General features: G+C 46.1%; 1 protein-coding gene across 3 annotated transcripts in view; it reads right to left on the bottom strand.

The window, feature by feature from the left end:
• Positions 1-20,912, bottom strand: part of IGF2BP1 (insulin like growth factor 2 mRNA binding protein 1) — a 71,149-nt gene that overhangs the window by 8,160 nt on the left and 42,077 nt on the right. For 2 of the 3 annotated variants that reach the window (XM_033169582.1, XM_033169584.1), the window contains exons 5-11: positions 19,529-19,592; positions 16,141-16,422; positions 14,741-14,875; positions 14,175-14,297; positions 13,534-13,669; positions 694-816; positions 322-438 (exon numbers count right to left, since the gene is read on the bottom strand). In XM_033169582.1, coding sequence (XP_033025473.1) covers positions 322-438; positions 694-816; positions 13,534-13,669; positions 14,175-14,297; positions 14,741-14,875; positions 16,141-16,422; positions 19,529-19,592 — 980 coding nt within the window. The remainder of the gene's footprint in view (positions 1-321; positions 439-693; positions 817-13,533; positions 13,670-14,174; positions 14,298-14,740; positions 14,876-16,140; positions 16,423-19,528; positions 19,593-20,912) is intronic. The other variant, XM_033169583.1, reaches the window with a different exon arrangement.

Here is a 20,912-nt window from a genome sequence, read left to right as displayed (position 1 = left end):
TGCTAAGTTGCATCAACACGAGTGTAATGGCATAATCCACTGGGAAGCTCCCCCATGAACCAAATGATGTAGATTAGGTTGGTTAGCTCAGTTCGTGCTGATAATCCCAAGGTTGCAGGTTCGATCCCCGTATGGGACAGCTGCATTTTCCTGCATTCCAGGGGGTTGGACTTTACAACTCTATGATTCCAGGTTGCTCTTCCACAACTCCCCTGAAGTTCCAATGGGACCCTGGGGTGCCTACTTTGTTTTCTAGCACTGTCATGGCTTGCATCAATCAACAAAACCAACAATAGGGATTAAACAGAATGGAACGGGCACCTTGATGGAGGCACTTGCGAATCTGGAGAGCTGTTTGATGTGCTGTCCTTTCTTGCCGATGATCGCACCCACAGCCTGGGCAGGAATGAAGACGTGGACTGTCTCTTGCTCAGGAGGCTGCCGAGATAAAAGTTTCTGTGATCACCAGTCAGTATCAGTCAAACGCGATATCCCAAACTACTAGGTTTGAAACTGTTGTCTGTCATGCACCCACCATTGGCTGATTTGCTATGATGTCACAGAATGTTTAGTGCATGGGCTTGTTTGTTTTGGCAGAACTTGCATGTGATTTTGTCTGAAACTCACACACGCTACAGGAAAAGGAAAGCTCTATGCTAGTGCATGTTTTGTGTAGGCTGAGTTCAAGCTTACCAAAAAAGAGCTGTATGGGGCTGCACCAGAGACACTACTTGGGGGAGGAGGCACTGCATTGGAAGAGGCAGGAAAGAGGCCAACGGCAGCTAGGTTCAGACCAGGTATCAGGTGCGACTGTAGCTAAAAGAAAAAGAGAGTGAGAAAATATAATATGGCAAGCAAAATATTCATTTCTACATTTTTACTGCGAATTCGCTGTCAGCACTGAAACACTTCTCACAGTGCAGAGGTTTTGCCTTACTTCCTGCAAACTACTTCAATCAATTTGTCCTGGTTTAGACGGCCAAGAAAGCAGCCGAAGGCTCTGTGTAATAAACTTCTGCACCCATGGAAACAAGTTTGGGCACAGGTGGCCTCTGTAGAGTAATTACGGCACCAAAACACACTTTAGCACATCACCACTTTCTATTATGCACCCAGGTTTCGGTGCATCGATCAGCTACTCAAGGTAAACAAAGACAAACTGTTGCAGCCCCAAAGCAGTGAACCAGACACGTTTATGAAGCACGGTGCACCATAAGCTATAAAGTGGGAGTGAAGAACTGGGAAGCTCCCAGCGAAATCTCACTTTGCTCTTGGAATTCCCCAGGTGACATTAGGCAAGCCACTGTGGTGCAAATCACACAATTTTGCAATCAAGGGCAACACTGCAGACTTGTAGGCACTGGACAGCCTCCTTTCTTCATTCCATTCTCCCCTCCTACACTTCCTGCTCCTTGCTAACTACAGGTGAAACTCAAAAAATTAGAATATCGTGGAAAAGTTCATTTATTTCAGTAATTCAACTTAAAAAAGGTGAAACTAATATATGAGATAGACTCATGACATGCAAAGCGAGAGATGTCAAGCCTTTATTTGTTACAATTGTGATGATTATGGCGTACAGCCGATGAAAAACCCAAATTCACAATCTCAGAAAATCAGAATATTGTGAAAAGGTGCAGTACTCAATCCATAACACCTGCAAAGGGTTCCTGAGCCTTTAAATGGTCTCTCAGTCTGGTTCAGTAGGAATCACAATCATGGGAAAGGCTGCTGACCTGACAGTTGTGCAGAAAACCATCATTGAGACCCTCCATAAGGAGGGAAAGCCTCAAAAGGTAGTTGCAGAAAAAGTTGGGATGTTCCCAAAGTGCTGTATCAAAGCACATTAATGGAAAGTTATGTGGAAGGGGAAAGTGTGGAAGAAAAAGGTGCATAAGCAGCAGGGATGACCGCAGCCTGGAGAGGATTGTCAGGAAAAGACCATTCAAACGTGTTGGGGACTTTCACAAGTAGACTGAGGCTGGAGTTAGTGCATCAAGAGCCACCACACACAGACGGATCCTGGAGATGGGCTTCAAATGTCGTATTCCTCTTGTCAAGCCACTCCTGAACAAGAAACAACGTCAGAAGCTGTCGGAACACGTTGCACGGATCCGCCATAGGATCCACATTTATTTATTTTGTTTAATGAAGTTTTCGGGAACTACTTTTGGTATTACTACGCGCGAAAGTAAGAATGAATAGTTTGGTTCACCAATGAGATTAATCCGCCTTTATTTTGTAGTTCCGGTCATGTTCAAAGTTATTAATGAGCGTTAAACTTGCTTCCCGCCTTTTTGGAGGGCAGCAACAGTGATTTTATTGGTTGAGGCATTGATCATGATGTCACGTTTGTTCCTAAATAAAAGGCTGAGGCTCCCCGCTTAGGCAGGTTCATTCACGTTCTTCTTTAGTTCTTTCAGTTGAAGTCAGGGTTTAGTTTAAGGGTATTGGGAGCGGGCTGGATGGGTTGGATGGGTTTTTCCTTTAGTTAGAGTTAGATCGCGGAAGATCATTCGGTTTAGCTTTAGTTAGGCTTCTTTTAGATTTAGCCTAGGGCTAGGCTTGCGGAAGATATTTCGGTTTTAGTTTTATTTAGTTAGCCTCGCGGAAGATTGGGCGCGCAGGGACTTTGAGCTTAGGAGAACTTAGCTTAGGGGACGAGCCTACGCGGGTTCTGCCAAAGCCACTAAAGATATAACCGGTGTCTGTCTTTCTTTGGGGCAAAAGGGGAGTAAAAGGTTTAAAGTAATTTTTTTATTTTCCTTGAGTTAATCTACCTATTCAGATTCAGGGTATCTTCTATTTCTCGAGGCAATATTTTGGTTAGAAGGCAATTAAGAACTCATGCACCTTCGGAGTCATTACCCGGCTTACTCAGTTTCCTTCGGATTGTGAGACTTGGCCGGCGCCCGTGCTCAAAAGCACGCGGAACGCTGGCCGCTTTCCCCGCTACTGGTACCTCGTGCATGAGCAGTCCAAGTTTGTGCACGAGGAGCTCCAGCACCCAAACCCCGACAAGTGGTGCCCCTCTCTGAGGCGAAGCAAGTCGGAATCGCTTCCACGGAGACTCCGGTTAAAGGCAACATATCGGAAGTGGCTTGGAAACAAACGTTGAGAGGTGAGGTATAACCGCCCGGTTCATCCAGGATTTCGCTGCAGTAGCGCAAATCCACCGCTTGCCCAAAATAGAGTAAATTTTGCCCCAAGGGGTCCCCGGGTAGAGCGGCAAGGAGTTTAGCTTAAGCCTACGGGCAGGTAGAGTCTTCCCGAAAGCCCACGGGTGGGAAGGGTTTTCTGGCAAAAGCCTACGGGTGCCAGGGTTTTTCGGTCAAAGCCTACGGGTAGGGCCGGTGTAAGCCTACGGGCAGGGTAAGGTCTTCCCTAAAGCCTACGGGTGGGAAGGGTTTCTGGCAAAAGCCTACGGGTGCCAGGTTTTTCGGTCAAAGCCTACGGGTAGGGCCGGTAGCCCCTAGCAAAAGCCTACGGGTGGGGGCGGAGGTTTTCTGGCGAAAGCCTACGGGTGCCAGGTTTTTCGGTCAAAGCCTACGGGTAGGACCGGTGTCCCCTAGTAGAAGCCTACGGGTGGGGGAGGAAATTTTTTGAAAGTGTTAAACATGGGCTCCTCACTCTCAACTGCTCAAATAAAGTTCTGTGAAGATTTATTGTACCTTTTGAAAAGAAATGGTCACCCTGTCTCTGAATCAGAAGTAGAGCTTTTAGTTAAGACTATTGGAGAAGTCTGCCCTTGGGTTCCTAAGGAGGGAACGAAAGATTTAGCCTCATGGGAAAGGATCGGGTTAGAATTTATGGCCAACCCAAAAATCGGAATTCCTGTACAATTGGTATGGAGCAAAGTAAGAAACTGTTTTCAACAGATCGCTCCAAGAAACGTTTTGCTTGATGGATCTGTAAGTTTTAGGAGTGCTGCTCTTAATAGTGCCCCTGTGCTGCCGCTTGCGGTTGTGCCATTTTCGGCCCCTTCGCAGCAGCCAGCTCAGGCCTCGTTATCGTGCACGCACTCGCCCTTGTCCAATTTGTCATTGCCAGCTTCGTTGCCGCCTGTGCCGGTGCAGCAGACGCCGTCGGCCTTCCAAGCCCCGCCGCGGACTGCCTCGCCGCCAGTCGCTCCGCAGCCATCGCAGGCCTTTTACCAGCCAGCGATCTCAAGTCAACAGCAGCCGCGGACCTCGCTTCAAGCAACGGTCCCGCTTCCTCCATTGCAAGCTGCGCTTTTGCCAGCGATCCAGCAGCAGCAGCAGCAAGCAGCTTTTTTGCCAGCAAACCCTGCTGCCCTGCAGGCCGCATTCAAGCCAGCAGCTCCAGTTTTGCAGCAAGCCGATTTCCAATCAACAGCAATCCAAGCTTCAATGCAAGCTCCATTGAGGACAACAGCATCCTTGCCTGCAGAACTACAGCCTGCTCATCCAAAGTCATCATTGCCAGCTTACTTCAACGCCTCGATGCAAGCAACACAGCATCAATTTGCCAACCCTTCAGCACCGCCGATGCCAATACGGATTTCAGGACAAGAGCAAAGCCAAACAGTGATGATCCAGATGCCAGAACTTGCAGTACAGAGTCAACAACCTTATGCTCCAACTTCAAGTCAGCCATCTTGTCTTCATCCGACTTCAAGTCAGCCATCTTGTCTTCATAGTCAACCATCTTCAAGGCATCCAGATGTCAAAGACTCTTTAGCACCATCTAGTGGCTCATCATTTGGAAAGCATCAAGAAGATTTAAACTCACTGATGCCACCTACAGATCCAATAGCAATGCAACCTATTTGCAGAACTCAAGCTTTGGAAGCAGCTTTGGGACAAATAGACTTTAGCGCTGATCCAATGCACATCTTTCCAGTGATTCGTGCCAATGGAGGACAACCTGCAAGATATCAAGCCATCCCTTTTGAAACGCTACGTGAACTACGAAAAGCCATACGTGAAAATGGACTTCAAGCTCCTTATACTAGAAGCCTACTTGAAGGACTGTCTACTAGCCGACTTCTGCCATCTGATTGGAAGTTGATACTTCGCACCTTCCTATCGCCTACAGATGCTCTTCTGTGCCTGCAAGAGTGGAAAGAGGTAGCAGCCAGACGTGCAACACCACTCGCCACAGAAGATATGCTCACAGGATCAGGACATTACTCCAACCTCAATCAACAGCTAGCCATACCCGATGCTGCACTCGTCACCATAGCGGACATCGTGGTCAAGGCTTGGCGCAGATTACCCAATCGCACAGATGCCAGCTCAGTATCAGGATTCGCTGCAGTTAGGCAAGGTCCAAAAGAGCCTTATGGGGACTTTGTGGATCGCCTGATTGTTGCAGTGGAACGCCAGATAGAAGATCGTCATGCCAGAAATATGCTGACAAGACAACTTGCCTTTGAAAATGCCAACGATGACTGCAAGAATGCCCTAACAGCAGTTGCAGCTCGTCCAGATGCCACATTGACTGAGATGCTACGCGTCTGCCAGAATGTGGGCACCCACTCCTACAAAGCACAACTTTTGGCAGCTGCAGTACAGATGCCGCGTCAAGACAGCTCTACGCCAGTCAAGAAGTGCTATGGGTGTGGAGGCGATGGACATTTCCGGTCGCAGTGCACGGCAACACCAAGGCCTTCTGCCAAGCCACCAGAGAGATGTCCCATCTGCCAAAAAGGATTTCATTGGGCAAATGATTGTCGTTTGAATCCACAAAACACATCACCTACCTCATCTCCAGTTCAGGGAAACGGTTCTGCGGGCCGCGCCCCGGCCCCGGTAAAATAATAGGGTGCAAACTCAAGAACATCCTGAAGGTCAACAATACCAGAAAGATGAACAACGCTACTCCTTATCCAGGTCATCAGGAAAAGAAGGTGATCCAGAAAGATGTCTACTCTTCAGATGTCCAGAGAAAAGATGTAACTTCATCAGAAATTCAGGTTCCAGAGATTTCTTCGTCTGCTTTACCTATCCAGAGAGTTCCAGCAGGTAGCACAGCAGTCAGCTCACCTCCTGCTGACCTCTTCTCAGTTCCTGCTAATGTCACCCCTACTTCACAGCAAGCAATCACAGTCAAGTCTCTGACGACAGAATTGCCTTCAACATTGAAGAGACATCCTACTGAAGTCAACCTTGCAGCACCTGAGCTTTATTCACCTTCGAGTCAAGGTCAACCTGTCATTGAAGGACATTTGCCCTTGATGAAACAGCAGTATCCAAGTTACAACCCAGCTGATGATCACTTCCAATGTAGTCAGAGAATGCAAGTGAGTGAGCCAGCTCCCTCTTGTGGAAGCTCAAGCATCACTCCAGCTAACAATGTCCACACCTTTGTGTCACCTCCAGCTTTTAAGCTCAGCTCGCAACAACCAAGCAACTATCAGGAACAACAGCTTCAGCTACCTTCTGTCAAGAAAGAAGCTCCAACTTGCCAGTTTAATACACAACTACCTGAATGCCAGCAAGTTCAACAGCATCAACAAATTTAGCTACCAGAAGAACCTCAAGTCTGCCAACTCAACGCAAAGCAGCTTCAAAATTGCCAACTTCAACAGTGCAAGAAATCCGAAGCCAGAAAGATGTCTTCAGACACTGCCAGTGAGGAACAAGAAGAGGCTTCTGTCCCAGGTATACCACTCCTCCTAACAGAGGACTGTTACTTTTCAAATCCATGGTTTGCTCAGCAATTGCCAACATCTATTTGTGGTCCATTCCCAGACACTTCAATTTGTCTCATCCTGCCTAGGATGGATCGTCTTCCTGCTACAGTCACGTTGACTGCAGGGTTAGTCCGAATTACAGATTCCTCACAGTTGCTGATTCCAGGATTTTCAACTGTTCCATGTGTCCTAACAAAAGGTTTGGAAATTGCCAGACTCTATCTGCTTACTTCCACACCTACAGCTCCTGTGGACTCTCTGCCTCCTCAGGCAGCAATGGCGCTAATCAAGATTACAGAGGAACGCCCTCACCTCGTCTTAGAAATGGGTGGACGCAAGGTCAAGGGTCTTCTTGATACAGGCGCAGATGTCACAGTTATCGCCAGAAAGGATTGGCCTGACCAGTGGGCAACGACTGTCACCCAGGAAGTCTTCGGAGTCGGAGGTTTCGAACCCGCCCACCAGAGCGTACATCCGATTACCTTCCAGTCAGACTCAGGCTCCATGGTGCAGCTTCGTCCACTTGTTATGGATGTGCCTATCACCCTTTGGGGTAGAGACTTATTGTCTAAAGCAAGAACTGTTATCCATACACATTTTTGATGTGGGCCTTTGCATCAGCGCCAGTACATGCTCTTCCACTCACATGGAAGGAAGGACCCCCTGTATGGGTCGACCAATGGGCGCTGACGTCAGAAAAGCTCGCTGCAGCAGAGGCCCTAATTAAAGAGCTGCTACACCAGGATCGTGTGCAACCCTCTAATAGCCCTTGGAACACTCCAATCTTCGTTATAAAGAAGAAAAGTGGAAAATGGCGTTTACTTCAAGACTTGAGAAAGATCAACGAAAGAATTGTTCTAATGGGTCCCCTTCAATGTGGACTTCCTAACCCTAACCTCATTCCTAGAAACCATCAGCTTGCGATCATCGATCTCAAAGATTGTTTCTTTACTATCCCACTAGCACCTGCGGATCAAGAAAAGTTCGCTTTCACCCTGCCTGTGTTCAATAACACCAGGCCAGCTTCCAGATATTCTTGGAAGGTCCTCCCTCAAGGAATGGTGAATTCACCGACTCTCTGTCAGAATTCCATGGATAAAGCTCTACAGTTGCTTCACTTAGAGCATTCTTCAAGCACTCTTACATCGTTCAAGTTTTCCCTTGCTTTAATGATCCAATCGCCAACCATGGGACGTTCCTTGCTATGTTCCGTGCTGACTTTTGCGTGGGCATTCTGTTGGCTGGTTTTGATTGGTACTCACCATATCTGCAGATCGCTGCCATCACTTCCTGCAGCATACCTACTTCCAACCAAAGACGCGAACCCCTTTCACCTGCTCTTTGTTACTCTCCACCTTGTTGCAAATATGCCCCGCATCTCCCCCAGGTATTCTTCTGGACTATTTTTTCCTGCATCAGCCAGGGACTCTTCTACAGGCTCTTTGAGTCAGTTCCTCCCGGTTGAGACTGAATATCTTTTTTCAGCATCCATGAGAAGTCAAATTAGGTGGCCTTTGCGTGGTACTTGCCAACCTGCATCTTCGACGGCAGCCCCTTGTTGCTTAATCCTTCTCAGCGGAGGACTGTCCTTGCTTCTGCGGAAGAAATCCATATTTCCCCACACCTGTTTGTGTGTTCAACTCTCATTCTCCTCTTAAAGGCACGCTGAACGAACCTTGCGTGAAATTCGATACTCCCTTTTCATCGCAAGCCGTGATGTCTAACTCTGGTTGTTAGCTACTTGCTAACTTCTCAACTTCTTGTCAAGTACAGTAACTCTTCAAAAGTGCTCAATAGAAAGCACCAGTTCAGTTCTGGGCAGTGTTGCCTAATCCTCCTACTGCCTAGGCCTTTTGTTTGCCTCTGGGCGGCCCTTGGTTCCTGGCTGCCTGGATTTGTTCCAGTTTCACCCTTTCCTGCACTCACTAGCAGATCAATCTGATTTGCTTGCTTAACCTCCTTTCTTCCACAGGTGTTCTTGTTTCTTCAGAACTCGCTGTCTCATGAACTTTTCCTGTGCTTCATGAACTTTTCCTGAGTTCCAGAACTATTTCTTCTACGTGGTCGTGCGTAACCTGAGTAGAAGACGCCTGGCAACTCATTCATCGTCTTCATCTTCCTCTCCAGCACCTTTTGCAGTTCTAAAACTGTCCTGTACTTTTTATTGTATTTACAAAAATTGCATATTCACTTTTGTATGCTTCTTGAAATATCCGCCTCGCATGTTACATGTGTTTTCTCTCTTAGCTTGATAATCAATGATATGGGTGTATATGTGTGCAAAGCCTTTCTGCAATGGTTTCCACTTAGAGCATCACAATTTTGATGACATGGAAATGTTTGTGTAAAGTCTCAGTATCGTCTTTGTGCAGTTCTAGTCATAGTCATGTTTATGCATACATGCTTCATTTTAATATTTTTAAATCTCCACGTTGTGTTTGCAAAAGTTGCAGTCTAAAATATGCACCTCAACGTTTGTATATCTTATTTGAAATGCCTTCCTTTGATCAAAGAATTGGTCACTCTCGGGTTTGTTCACTGCATATATGTCAAGTCTGGTGACACCCCTAACGGTAGGGTCTGGTTTTCCTTCATCTTCCTACCCTCATGGTACCCCCTTTCGAAAAATCCCCCTTTTATATGCTACCTTTTGGCAGTAAACCAGGTTCCCAGCTTTTCCTTCCACTCTGTTTCCTGCTGTTGATGGGAGACCCTTATGTAGGTGGCTTAAATCCTCTCTCATGGCTGGGAGACCTTTACGTAGGTGGCTTAAATCCCCTCTCTGGAATCGAACCCTAGTTCCCCGTTACCTGTGGTCGCTATGGTGAGCTCAGAATGTACCATCCTGAAAGTTCCCTCGATTCTGTAGCCCCTGAGCCACGAACCTTTTAATTTTCCTTATCCATTTTATCTTTGCTTTCCAAAACAAAACAAAAAATAATTTTTTAAAATGGGGGAGGGGTCTGGGTAGGCGGTGAAGACCCAGCTCTAGTTATATTTTACTTTTGGTCCCGGATCGGGACCTTTCTTGTGTTTGCCTAGTCGTTATCCATTATTTTTAATTTTGGACCCGGATCGGGTCCTGTGTTTGGGTAGTGATTTGTTGATTTACGCTGCACGCGAAAGTATATGCGTATTCATCTAATTACAGTGTATCGAATTGATCACTTCTTATGTTTGGCCAGTGGTTTGTTATTTTCATAGCATTTAATAGCTGCATATTTGTATAAGTGCTTCATCATATTGAAAGGGTGTTTAAATACTTGTGTCAGTAATGTTGGTAACATTTATGTCAAAGTGAATGTTTATGATGTCTTTAACCTTCCTTCCTTTTATTTAACCAAAACAAAAACAATTTAATTTAAAACAAAAAAAGAAAGTTGATATGTCGGAATACGTTGCACGGATCCGCCATAGGATCCACATTTATTTATTTTGTTTAATGAAGTTTTCGGGAACTACTTTTGGTATTACTACGCGCGAAAGCGAAAGTAAGAATGAATAGTTTGGTTCACCAATGAGATTAATCCGCCTTTATTTTGTAGTTCCGGTCATGTTCAAAGTTATTAATGAGCGTTAAACTTGCTTCCCGCCTTTTTGGAGGGCAGCAACAGTGATTTTATTGGTTGAGGCATTGATCATGATGTCACGTTTGTTCCTAAATAAAAGGCTGAGGCTCCCCGCTTAGGCAGGTTCATTCACGTTCTTCTTTAGTTCTTTCAGTTGAAGTCAGGGTTTAGTTTAAGGGTATTGGGAGCGGCCTGGATGGGTTGGATGGGTTTTTCCTTTAGTTAGAGTTAGATCGCGGAAGATCATTCGGTTTAGCTTTAGTTAGGCTTCTTTTAGATTTAGCCTAGGGCTAGGCTTGCGGAAGATATTTCGGTTTTAGTTTTATTTAGTTAGCCTCGCGGAAGATTGGGCGCGCAGGGACTTTGAGCTTAGGAGAACTTAGCTTAGGGGACGAGCCTACGCGGGTTCTGCCAAAGCCACTAAAGATATAACCGGTGTCTGTCTTTCTTTGGGGCAAAAGGGGAGTAAAAGGTTTAAAGTAATTTTTTTATTTTCCTTGAGTTAATCTACCTATTCAGATTCAGGGTATCTTCTATTTCTCGAGGCAATATTTTGGTTAGAAGGCAATTAAGAACTCATGCACCTTCGGAGTCATTACCCGGCTTACTCAGTTTCCTTCGGATTGTGAGACTTGGCCGGCGCCCGTGCTCAAAAGCACGCGGAACGCTGGCCGCTTTCCCCGCTACTGGTACCTCGTGCATGAGCAGTCCAAGTTTGTGCACGAGGAGCTCCAGCACCCAAACCCCGACAAGAAGCATCTTACCTGGGCTAAAGAAAAAAAGAACTGGTCTGTTGCTCAGTGGTCCCAAGTCCTCTTTTCTGATGAGAGCAACTTTTGCATCTCATTTGAAAACCAAGGACCCAGAGTCTGGAGGAAGAATGGGGAGGCACACAATGCCAGATGCTTGAAGTCCAGTGTGAAGTTTCCACAGTCTGTGTTGATTTGGGGAGCTATGTCATCTGCTGGCGTTGGTCCACTGTGCTTCATTAAGTCCTGGGTCAATGCAGCTGTCTGCCAGGAGATTTTGGAGCACTTCATGCTTCCTTCCGCAGACGAGCTTTATGGGGATGCTGACTTCATTTTCCAGCAGGACTTGGCACCTGCCCACACTGCCAAAATTATCAAAACCTGGTTCAATGCACATGGGATTACTGTGCTTGATTGGCCAGCAAACTCGCCTGACCTGAACCCCATAGAGAATCTATGGGACATTGCCAAGAGAAAGATGAAAGACATGAGACCGAGCAATGCAGAAGAGCTGAAGGCCGCTATTGGAGCATCCTGGTCTTCCATAACACCTCAGCAGTGCCACAGGCCAATAACATCCATGCCACACCACATTGAGGCAGTAATTGATGCAAAAGGGGCCCAAACCAAGTACTGAGTACATATGCATGCTTCTACTTTTCAGAGGTCCAATATTGTTCTATTTGCAATCCTTGTTTTGTTGATTTCGTTTAATATTCTAATTTTCTGAGATTGTGAATTTGGGGTTTTCATCAGCTGTACGCCATAATCATTACAATTATAACGAATAAAGGCTTGACATCTCTCACTTTGCATGTCATGAGTCCATCTCATATGTTAGTTTCACCTTTTAAGTTGAATTCCTGAAATAAATGTACTTTTCCATGATATTCTAATTTTTTGAGTATCACCTGTATAGTCAGTGCCGTTCATGGCAAGTTATGGTGGATGTGAATCTTGGAACAACTGTTTGCACTCCACTTCAAACCATGTCTGGAGGTAAGGCACTAAAACCTTAGATTGAAAATTCAGGCTTCACTGCATACTATGGCTAGCAAAAACCAAGGAGGAGGGAGCCCAGGTGCAAGATGGAAGAAGTGGGAACTTGGAAACCCACAGAGGTGCTGCTGTTTACCAAACCATGATATGACATTGGCCTGGTGCAGATATTCATGTTCCAGCTTAATAATCCAGGTCGTGCACGAGGCAGTGCACATTTGCACATAACCCCTTTGCTGCGGCTTTCCTCCTACCTTCACATGAGTTCAGGAGAAGACAGGAAGTTGCAATCAACCACAGCTTCCCGTTACCTTCTAATTGGGAACTGTGGCTCATGGCTTCCAAGCAAGCCAGGATCAGAAGCCAGCTTTAAAACACAGCTTAAGGTTGACTTATGCATCCTGGCTTGTTTGGAAGCTATTAACCATAGCTCCTGCTTTGCGTGTTAACAGGAAGCTGCGGTTAACTGTGGCTTCCTGGCTTTTTTGCTCACTTGTGCAAGGGGAGAATCAAAAGGGCTGCCCATTATGTGCATTGTGTACATCAGAATTACCGTATTTTTTCGTGTATAAGACAAGGTTGTTTAAAAAATTTTTAAAATATCAAGTTAAAATTTGGGGCTCATCGTATACACGGGTAGCGCATCAGAGGGACATGTTATATGTTGTTTCTGGGACCCGGAGACCGTCTGCAGCTATTGGGTGTGTTATTGGTGGCTGCGTAAAGGGCTGGGCTTGATTGGCTGTCGCTGCAGCAATTGGCGGCTTCTGCCGGCGAGGTGACAGTGGATTGTTGGTGTTAGCAACGTGTGTAAGTGAAAGTGTAGGTCAGGAGGGCGAGCAGTTTTTGGCAATCCCCCCTTAAAAAAGCTGAAGAACTCTGGGCCGCCACCACCCCAAAGCTCAACAACTCTGGGCGATCCTCCCCACAAAATGCTCAACTCAATAACAATGCCTATCGAATATTGTTAAGATTACTGCAATCTGAACATTCAAAAAGCCCTATGTCAATATTAAATATTTTTTTCTGCTGCTACTAATTATATTAATAAATTGGTGGGTTCATTTGCAACCAACCTTCTGTTTCAGGGCCTCTACTTCAAATCAAGAGAAATGCATATATTCCTTCTTAAAAGTTATTCCTCCACCTGTCATTTAGCGGCCTCTCTTTTGACCAGTTAACTTATTATGATGTTGCAACCAAGTTTGCAAAAGTTTCTAGTACACAAGAATTTCTGTCATCCCACCAGCCTATCTGCACCCTACTTTATTTGTCATATCATTATAACCTGTAAGAGGAAAAGAAAGTATGGCAGGGAGGAACCAATGCTATTCAAAAGAACGATGCAGAACCCAATGCCTAAGATTTAAGATTCCCAAGTCCACAACCGACTAGGTAACGGCTTTTGAAGGATAACGTATTCATACAGAGCAGCTGAATGGATTTCGGAGCCTTTTGATGGAAAGCCAGCGATTCCCAGAAAGATAGCAGTAGCTCTAGATGGGCTGTCTTTAGAGCTTCTGAATGCCCAGAGAAGGTGCAACATAAGCAGACTCACACTCATAGCTGCCACATCGTTCTCATAGGCTTCTCTCACTTTCTTCATGATCTCTTGCTCTGCTTTGCAGCAGTTCTCAATGGAGCCTTTCACAGTGATGGTCCTTTCAGGGTTGTACAGGGTTAAATCCTGCAGCCTGAGGAGGAAAGGAAGCATCAGCCTTTCATGCAAGTGTCTCCAAATCCTTGCCCAACTTGGAGCAACATGCATAATTTCATTTCATTTTTGACTGCTATTTTGTGAAAATCTGGTACAGTGAAAAATACGACTTTAAAAAAAAAACACCTTTTTTTTTTAAGTGAGTGCACACAGGCAACTAAATGCCTGTGGGCATGCCCACAATGAACCTCAGGTTTCCAGGACTTAGGGTGGGGAGGGAAGTAAATAACTAACTAAGGGGAGAGGACAACAACACACGGTACAAATATACCCCTTGCCCAATAGTATTGGCGGGAAACTCTTGAGGTAAATTATGAAGGCATAAAATAGAAAGTGCTCCTGTGTGGATGGAGGGAAGCACAGATTCAGCACTCCATAGCGCTCTAGTGTGAACACAGCCTAATTTGAACACTATGCTTTAATATAAAAAGGGACTTGAAACGAAAGGGGGTGAGGGGATAGAAGGGAGAAGAAAGCCTTACGAAGAGATGGTGATCTTTGTCTCTGTGTCCTGCTCCACCTTCTTCAAGTTGCGGCCTTCTTTGCCGATCAGCCGTCCCACAAAGTTGTTATGGGCTAGTATTTTCAGGGGCACTTCATCAGCCCTGCGTGGTGGGGGGGAGAGAGTTGGGGGGAAAGTGGGGAAATCAGAGCGTTGGACTCCCACATTCTGACTTGTTCCTGAGGTAAATTCCAGGCCACCTCTTACGCTTTGGGACACCAACCCCTGAACATTGGCTCCCAGTACGTTTCCGAGCACAATTCAAAGTGTTGGTGCTGACCTTTAAGGCCCTAAACAGCCTTGGCCCAGTATACCTGAAGGAACGTCTCCACCCCCATCGTTCAGCCTGGACACTGAGGTCCAGCTCTGAGGGCCTTCTGGCTGTTCCCTCCCTGTGAAAAGTGAGGTTGCAGGGAACCAGGCAGGGGGCCTTCTCGGTGGTGGTGCCCACCCTGTGGAACGCCCTCCCATCAGATGTCAAGGAAATAAACAACTATCCAATAAGCCAACGCCACACTTTGTGCCAACGATAGCCCACAGCCTTACGTCTTGGTGTCTTTTGCCTCCTTCTGCATGATTTCCAAAATCATCTTGCAAGCGGCAGAACAGCCCTCTGGGGTCGAATGGATACTGATCGCTTTCTCTGCTGCCCCAGCGTTTTCCTTCCGGTGCACGTCGATTCTGCAGGGAAGGGAGAGAAGATCCAGCTGCTTGAGTAGCAAAACTAGGAAAAGGAGGATCACAGCATGCGCCCGAAGAACCAGAAACCCAAAGTCCACCCAACAGATGCTTCAGAAACTTGACTCCCCTTGGCTGCTCCTCCGCCTCTGCCCAGGGTGCCCATCTTTCCTACACACCTCACAATCCTTTACTTTTCCCCTTCCATTTCCATCTTGTCAACCTAAGGAAGATCTGTAAAACTCCCTGGGCAAGAACAAGGCCATTTGTAGGGCTTCTTAGACATACGGTAAAGGAACATTTCCACAGAAGTAATTTTGAATCTCGAACAATGGAGCTCAGGGACTGGGACTGAGGTGGCCTGCGTTAAAACTCCTCCTCAGCCATCAAGCTGACTGGGTTAGTTCCTGGGCTAGTCCCGGTCTCTCAGCTTAAGCTACGTCATGTGGCGGCAGTGAGTGGAAAGGGAAACAGGAAACCGTTTTCTTAGAGAAAGGGTAGCACAAAAAACAAAATAATATATCATTTCCCAGTGGGTTGGGTCTCCATGAGTCAGGTAATAATGTGGAGAACATTTGTACCTCATAGGGTATGGCACTCCACAAATGGGGGACCATCACCGAAAATACCCTGTAGCGGGTCAAGAATGTGTGCACATGTGTGTATACACACACTCCGCAAGTATATATTATATAAAGACACATACACACCCTTGCAAATAAATAAATTTCCCAATGTGCCACCCTTAACAGCACCCACATCTGCAGCCTGAGGTGCCTTCTAGGCCCAAGAGCAGGCATACTTTTGTTCCCTGAATCCCAACGCAATCCCCTTAGGCCTCTGACCTGCCTGTCTTAACAGCTTAAATCCTTCCGGTCTATGTTTCCACCAGAGCATACCGCAAGTCGTTTTATTTGCCTAGGGAGAAGGACAAGATGGTGCCTCCCATTCCATATACCAACTGGACTTGCAGCTGATTCTTGGCTTCAACAGTGGCAACAGGACAGGGCCTTCCACTCTGCCCAAGTCCTGCAGGACATCTGAAGGGATGCGACACAGCTTGCCTGGCGCACACACCACTGTGCCTTCCAGCACCTCACCCCAACCCCCAAGCATCTGAGGCAGACGTCTCACTCTGCCCAACGATAGGGCCGGCCTTGTGTCCCATGCAGCATCTAGCACACTCTTGTCAGCGAAGCAGTACAAAGGTGTGGCAGTAAGCAAGTGAGGTTTCTATGGAAACACTTGCTAAGCTAGCAGGGACTTACTTGGACTGCGTCTGCTTGGTGATGTTGCGGATGGTGGCACCTTCTTTGCCAATGATGGCTCCCACATACTGGGTGGGAACGAGAAGGCGGAGGGGAATGTCTACCGGCTGCTGTTTCACGGGTGCTCCTGAAGCCACGGGTGAACCTTGCCTCGGGGCGCCCCGCGATCCAAAACCCCCTCGGCGCCCATTCTCTGCACCCTGCACAGTTTGTTCATCGGGGATGTAGGAGACCTTCAGTGCGTGGTTTTCCAGTTGGTGCCCATTAAGTTTCATAATGGCTCTGAAGATAAGACAGACAGATACACACAGAGAGAAGCCACTCAATTAACTCTACTTAAAACTAAAATCAGCACATCTGCAGTCAAAAGAACTGTCTGGTTAGTTAAAATCTGGATGTGAAAACTGTGTGCAGTTTTGGCAAGGACCACTCCTCAGCTTGTCCTGAGGTTTTAATCCCCAACCAGCTGACAACTTTTCCTTCCCTCACAGAAGCTGGACTTCGAACTACTCTCTATTCCATGCCACCACCACACCAGCTCTGCCAATTCACACACCAGAGGCTTCACTATGAGAAGCACCACATGTTGTATTATTATAGTAAATAAAAAAGGGGTGGAGTCATGGCAAGGCCGATATATAAAGCAGCCAAGAACATACAATAACAAGGCCATTTTGAAAAGCCGGAAGGTTCCTCATGCATCTGCCCCTCCCCCGAAACCCACAAGCCCTCTTCCCTCTTCCGATTGCCACAGCTGCTTGCTTCTCATTTCCAGTGATTTTTAAATTTTATTTATTTTTTGCTCTTCCCCTCTCCTTATTCACTTCTGACAAAGGGAAAGGGAGCTGATATATGGGCAGTTCTCTCCCCTCCACCACCATTAATTTGAAATGGCTATCAGTAATGGCATTTTAAAAAAATCGCTTCATACCCTGACGTTTTTTATCGCTACATGTAAGATTTTGTCAAGGTGTACATTTCACATTAAACTAAATGTGATGAAACGGTTTTGGGAGGTGGAATGAATAAATAAATAAATATTCTGTCATATATACACACACACATATTTTCCCGTCTATAAGATGCCCCCATGTATAAGATGGCCCCTATTTTGGGGGACACAGATTTAAGGAAATGGGGGGAGATGGCCCCATGTATAAGACATGCCCTAATTTTTGACATTATTATTTAGGAAAAAAACCTGGTCTTATGCACGGAAAAGTACTGTGTGTGTGTGTGTGTGCGTGTGCGTGTGTACATGCATACACGCCTTCACTCTCTGGCCTTGCTTTCTTAAGGCATGTTGCAATCCTAGATCTCTGATGAGTTTACCTCAAACAAACAAACAAACAAACTTCTTTGTTTATTTATTTGAGGTAAACTCATCAGAGATCTAGGATTACAACATGCCTTAAGAAAGAAAGGCCAGAGTATAATTTTAGCAATGGGCTGCAGTTCCACAAAGCCACCTATAGATGGGGGTGTTACCATTAGCAAGGCCACATTATGGGACAACCTGATAACACATCCCAGCATCCCAACACATGGCGGCAGCGGCTGCTACCTTTAAATCCGATACTGCAATTCTTTTTTTCTTTTTCTTTTTTAATGCTGCTGCAAAGCCTGCTATTTATACACATTGCATCATGGCAGGTTCCAGTCAGGAACCCTTCTTGTTGCTTTTGAGATGCTCCTGTGCTCGGAGTTTGGTGAGGAACTGCCATGTTTCTGCTCAATAGCTTTTTACAAGCCCAGTAATGGTCACCCAAATAACTTCCCTGTGGTGTTCTTCTGGCACTATCTCATGCTGCAGAAAGCCAACCATTGCTGAGGTGGGAAGAGAGCTTTAAACCTCCCTGTCCACTACAGTGGTGCCTCGCAAGATGAAATTAATTCGTTCTGTGAGTGCTGCCGTCTAGCGAAAATTTCGTCTTGCGAAGCACCAAGGGGGGAAGAGCGGTTTGACGACAAAAAAAAAATCGCAAAAAATTTTCATCTTGCGAGGCAAGCCCATAGGAAAATTCGACTTGCGAGTCAGCCTTTCGCTAGCGAATGCCTTTCGTCTAGCGAGTTTTTCGTCTAGCGAGGCACCACTGTATATGGAACTTGCTGAAATGACCGGGAAACTCCGTGACCAGAGGGACGACGCAGTGGGAAAAGAATGGAAGAAATTTAAAATGTATTTGAAAAAATATAGTAAGATTGAAATTTAGAAAGAACTTGGAAGAAATGTTAGACTGCAGATTTAGAATTATGTTAAGTGTTAATGAAATGTGAAATAATGAATTAAGAAAATAATTTAAGAAATGGATAAGATTTTTTGGAAAATATGGTTGGTACAATGTAAAGAAATTACTAAAGATGAAGGACAATGAACGCAGGTAGGGTAGACGTGAGGAAGTCAAGCAACAATGTTAAGGAAAGAAGCAGTTTTTAACAAATAATTTTTTGTTTTTCATTTTTGTATTTTTGTAGCTTGTATAGTTTTTGTTTTAGTATTTGTGGCGTGTTTATAGTTGCTGCATTGGTTTATTTTATGTGGTTTTTTGATGTTTTGAAAAGTGTGTGTGTGTATATGTATATATATATGTGTGTGTGTGTGTGTGTGTGTGTGTGTGTATATGTATGTGTGTGTGTGTGTGTGTGTGTGTGTGTGTGTATATATATGAACATAAACCTCCCTGTCCAGCCCAGTACTCTCATGGGGAGGCGAACCACCCCCCCCCTCCAGTCATCAGATAGATCACCTCCTTAGCTGACCTGCACAGATCAATTGAGGAGAGGGTTGTTTGCCTCAGTTTGGGAGACTAACTCACCACTGTCACACAACCCCTGAAAATGTGGTCCCCAGAAGAGGAAGAAAATGTTACTCAACTGTGTTACAGTCTGAACATTGCTTTGATATCACTTTGTGTGTGTGGGGGGGGGGATGAGACATATAAATGCACTTAAGTAAATACAGTGGTACCTTGGTTTAAGAACAGCCCTGCTTACGAACGATTCAGTTAACGAACTCCGCAAAACCAGAAGCAGTGTCCCAGTTCGCGAACTTTACTTCGGTCTAAGAATGGAATCCGAGCGGTGGAAGGGCGATGGTGGTGCGAGGCCTCATGAGGGAAAGCGCGCCTCGGTTTAAGAACAATTTCGGTTTAAGAAAGGATTCCGGAAAGGATTAAGTTCGTAAACCGAGGTACCACCGTAATAAACAAGCCACAGACTTTGCAACAGAAATAAATTAAGGAGGCAGGCAGCAGCGAGTGCATTTTGGGTTATTTTTTTGTTTGTTTGCCAGCTACAGAATTCGAAGCCCTGCGCAGAATTGTGAACACACCCAAGGACCACTTCAGATAAAAATTACAAGCCAATAAGATACTTTAAAAAAACTCACTGTCTGGTCTGTTCCCGGTTGGAGTAGGTGACGTTGACAACCGCCGTCTCACTGTCAGTATTCACTTGCACGAGGAGGAAGAAGAAATCTCAAGTTAGCTAAAGCAGGCACCCATATCATCGATCAAAATAACTCTGTATTAAACAAGCTCCATCCTCACCACCCATGAGAGAAAGCCAGGGCTGGAGCTTAAAGACATTTGTTGTTGTTTTTTTGCAATTCCCAGCAGATTGGGCCACAGGGATGGTGTCAGGGGGCGGGATGACCAGGCACCTGCTGAGAGCCCTGGGCTCACAAGGATCCACACTGAACCCTGCCATTTCCTCTAGGTATCGTGTGTGGCATTCTTGCTGCCCTTCAGGTCCCATTGCACCTCAGCCCTGGTGCTGTTACATATACGTGTCTGAACCCGCACACATGTCCAGCACTCACGTGTATTCATACATGCATACCACAAAGAGGTTTGGGATCTTCTACTAGAGTTATAACGTGTCCGTTTACGAATATGCATTTCACCCGTAAACATATGCCACAAATTCTGTCATGAGCTGAGTGCATGCAACATGTTATGCTGGAACCTCACACCCTGAGATCGCTACGTGTAAGGAACAGCAGTCCAGAAATCTGGTAAATAAATAATTGGCAAAGGGGTCGGAAGGCCACCTGTCAGGTATTGAGTCTGCTGAGATTCCTGCATTGCAGGGGGTTGGACTAGATTCCCCTCAGGGTTCCCACTCTACAATTCTATGACTAAAGGTTTTTTTAAAAAGGTAAATGACCCCATGACGGTTAAGTCCAGTCAAAGGCGACTATGGGGTTGCGGCGTTCATCTTGCTTTCAGGTCGAAGGAGCTGGCGTTTGTCCACAGACAGCTTTCCAGGTCATGTGGCCAACATGAATAAAACACTTCTGGCGCAACGGGACACCGTGACGGAAACCAGAGCGCACAGAAACACCATTCACCTTCCTGCCACAGCGGTACCTATTTATCTACTTGCACTGGCGTGCTTTCGAACTGCTAGGTTGGTAGGAGCTGGGACAGAGCAAGGGGAGCTCACCCCGTCACGGGGATTCAAACCGCTGACCTTCTGATCGGCAAGCCCAAGAGGCTCAGTGGTTTAGACAACAGCGCCACCTGCGTCCTCAAAGAACTCAGGCACAGAAGGGAAATAGCTGACATGGAGCATTGGACCCCTGCAATTTCTGGCAGGAAGAAGCCTCAGCATTGGCCAGCTCTAGTATATAAATACTTGGGAGCCTGACCTGCTTTTGTCTGATCAACAGACAGGTTACTTGCTGCTGTCGGCCTGGAGCTTGCAGCTCAAGGATCTTTAACTGGAAGGTCTAGATACTAGCCCTAATTCGGCCCTGTCGCCCACAAGTT

Source organism: Lacerta agilis, chromosome 14, assembly GCF_009819535.1.
Source record: "Lacerta agilis isolate rLacAgi1 chromosome 14, rLacAgi1.pri, whole genome shotgun sequence".
NCBI classification, from domain to species: Eukaryota; Metazoa; Chordata; class Lepidosauria; order Squamata; family Lacertidae; genus Lacerta; species Lacerta agilis.
This window is presented reverse-complemented; position numbering and strand designations above follow the sequence as displayed.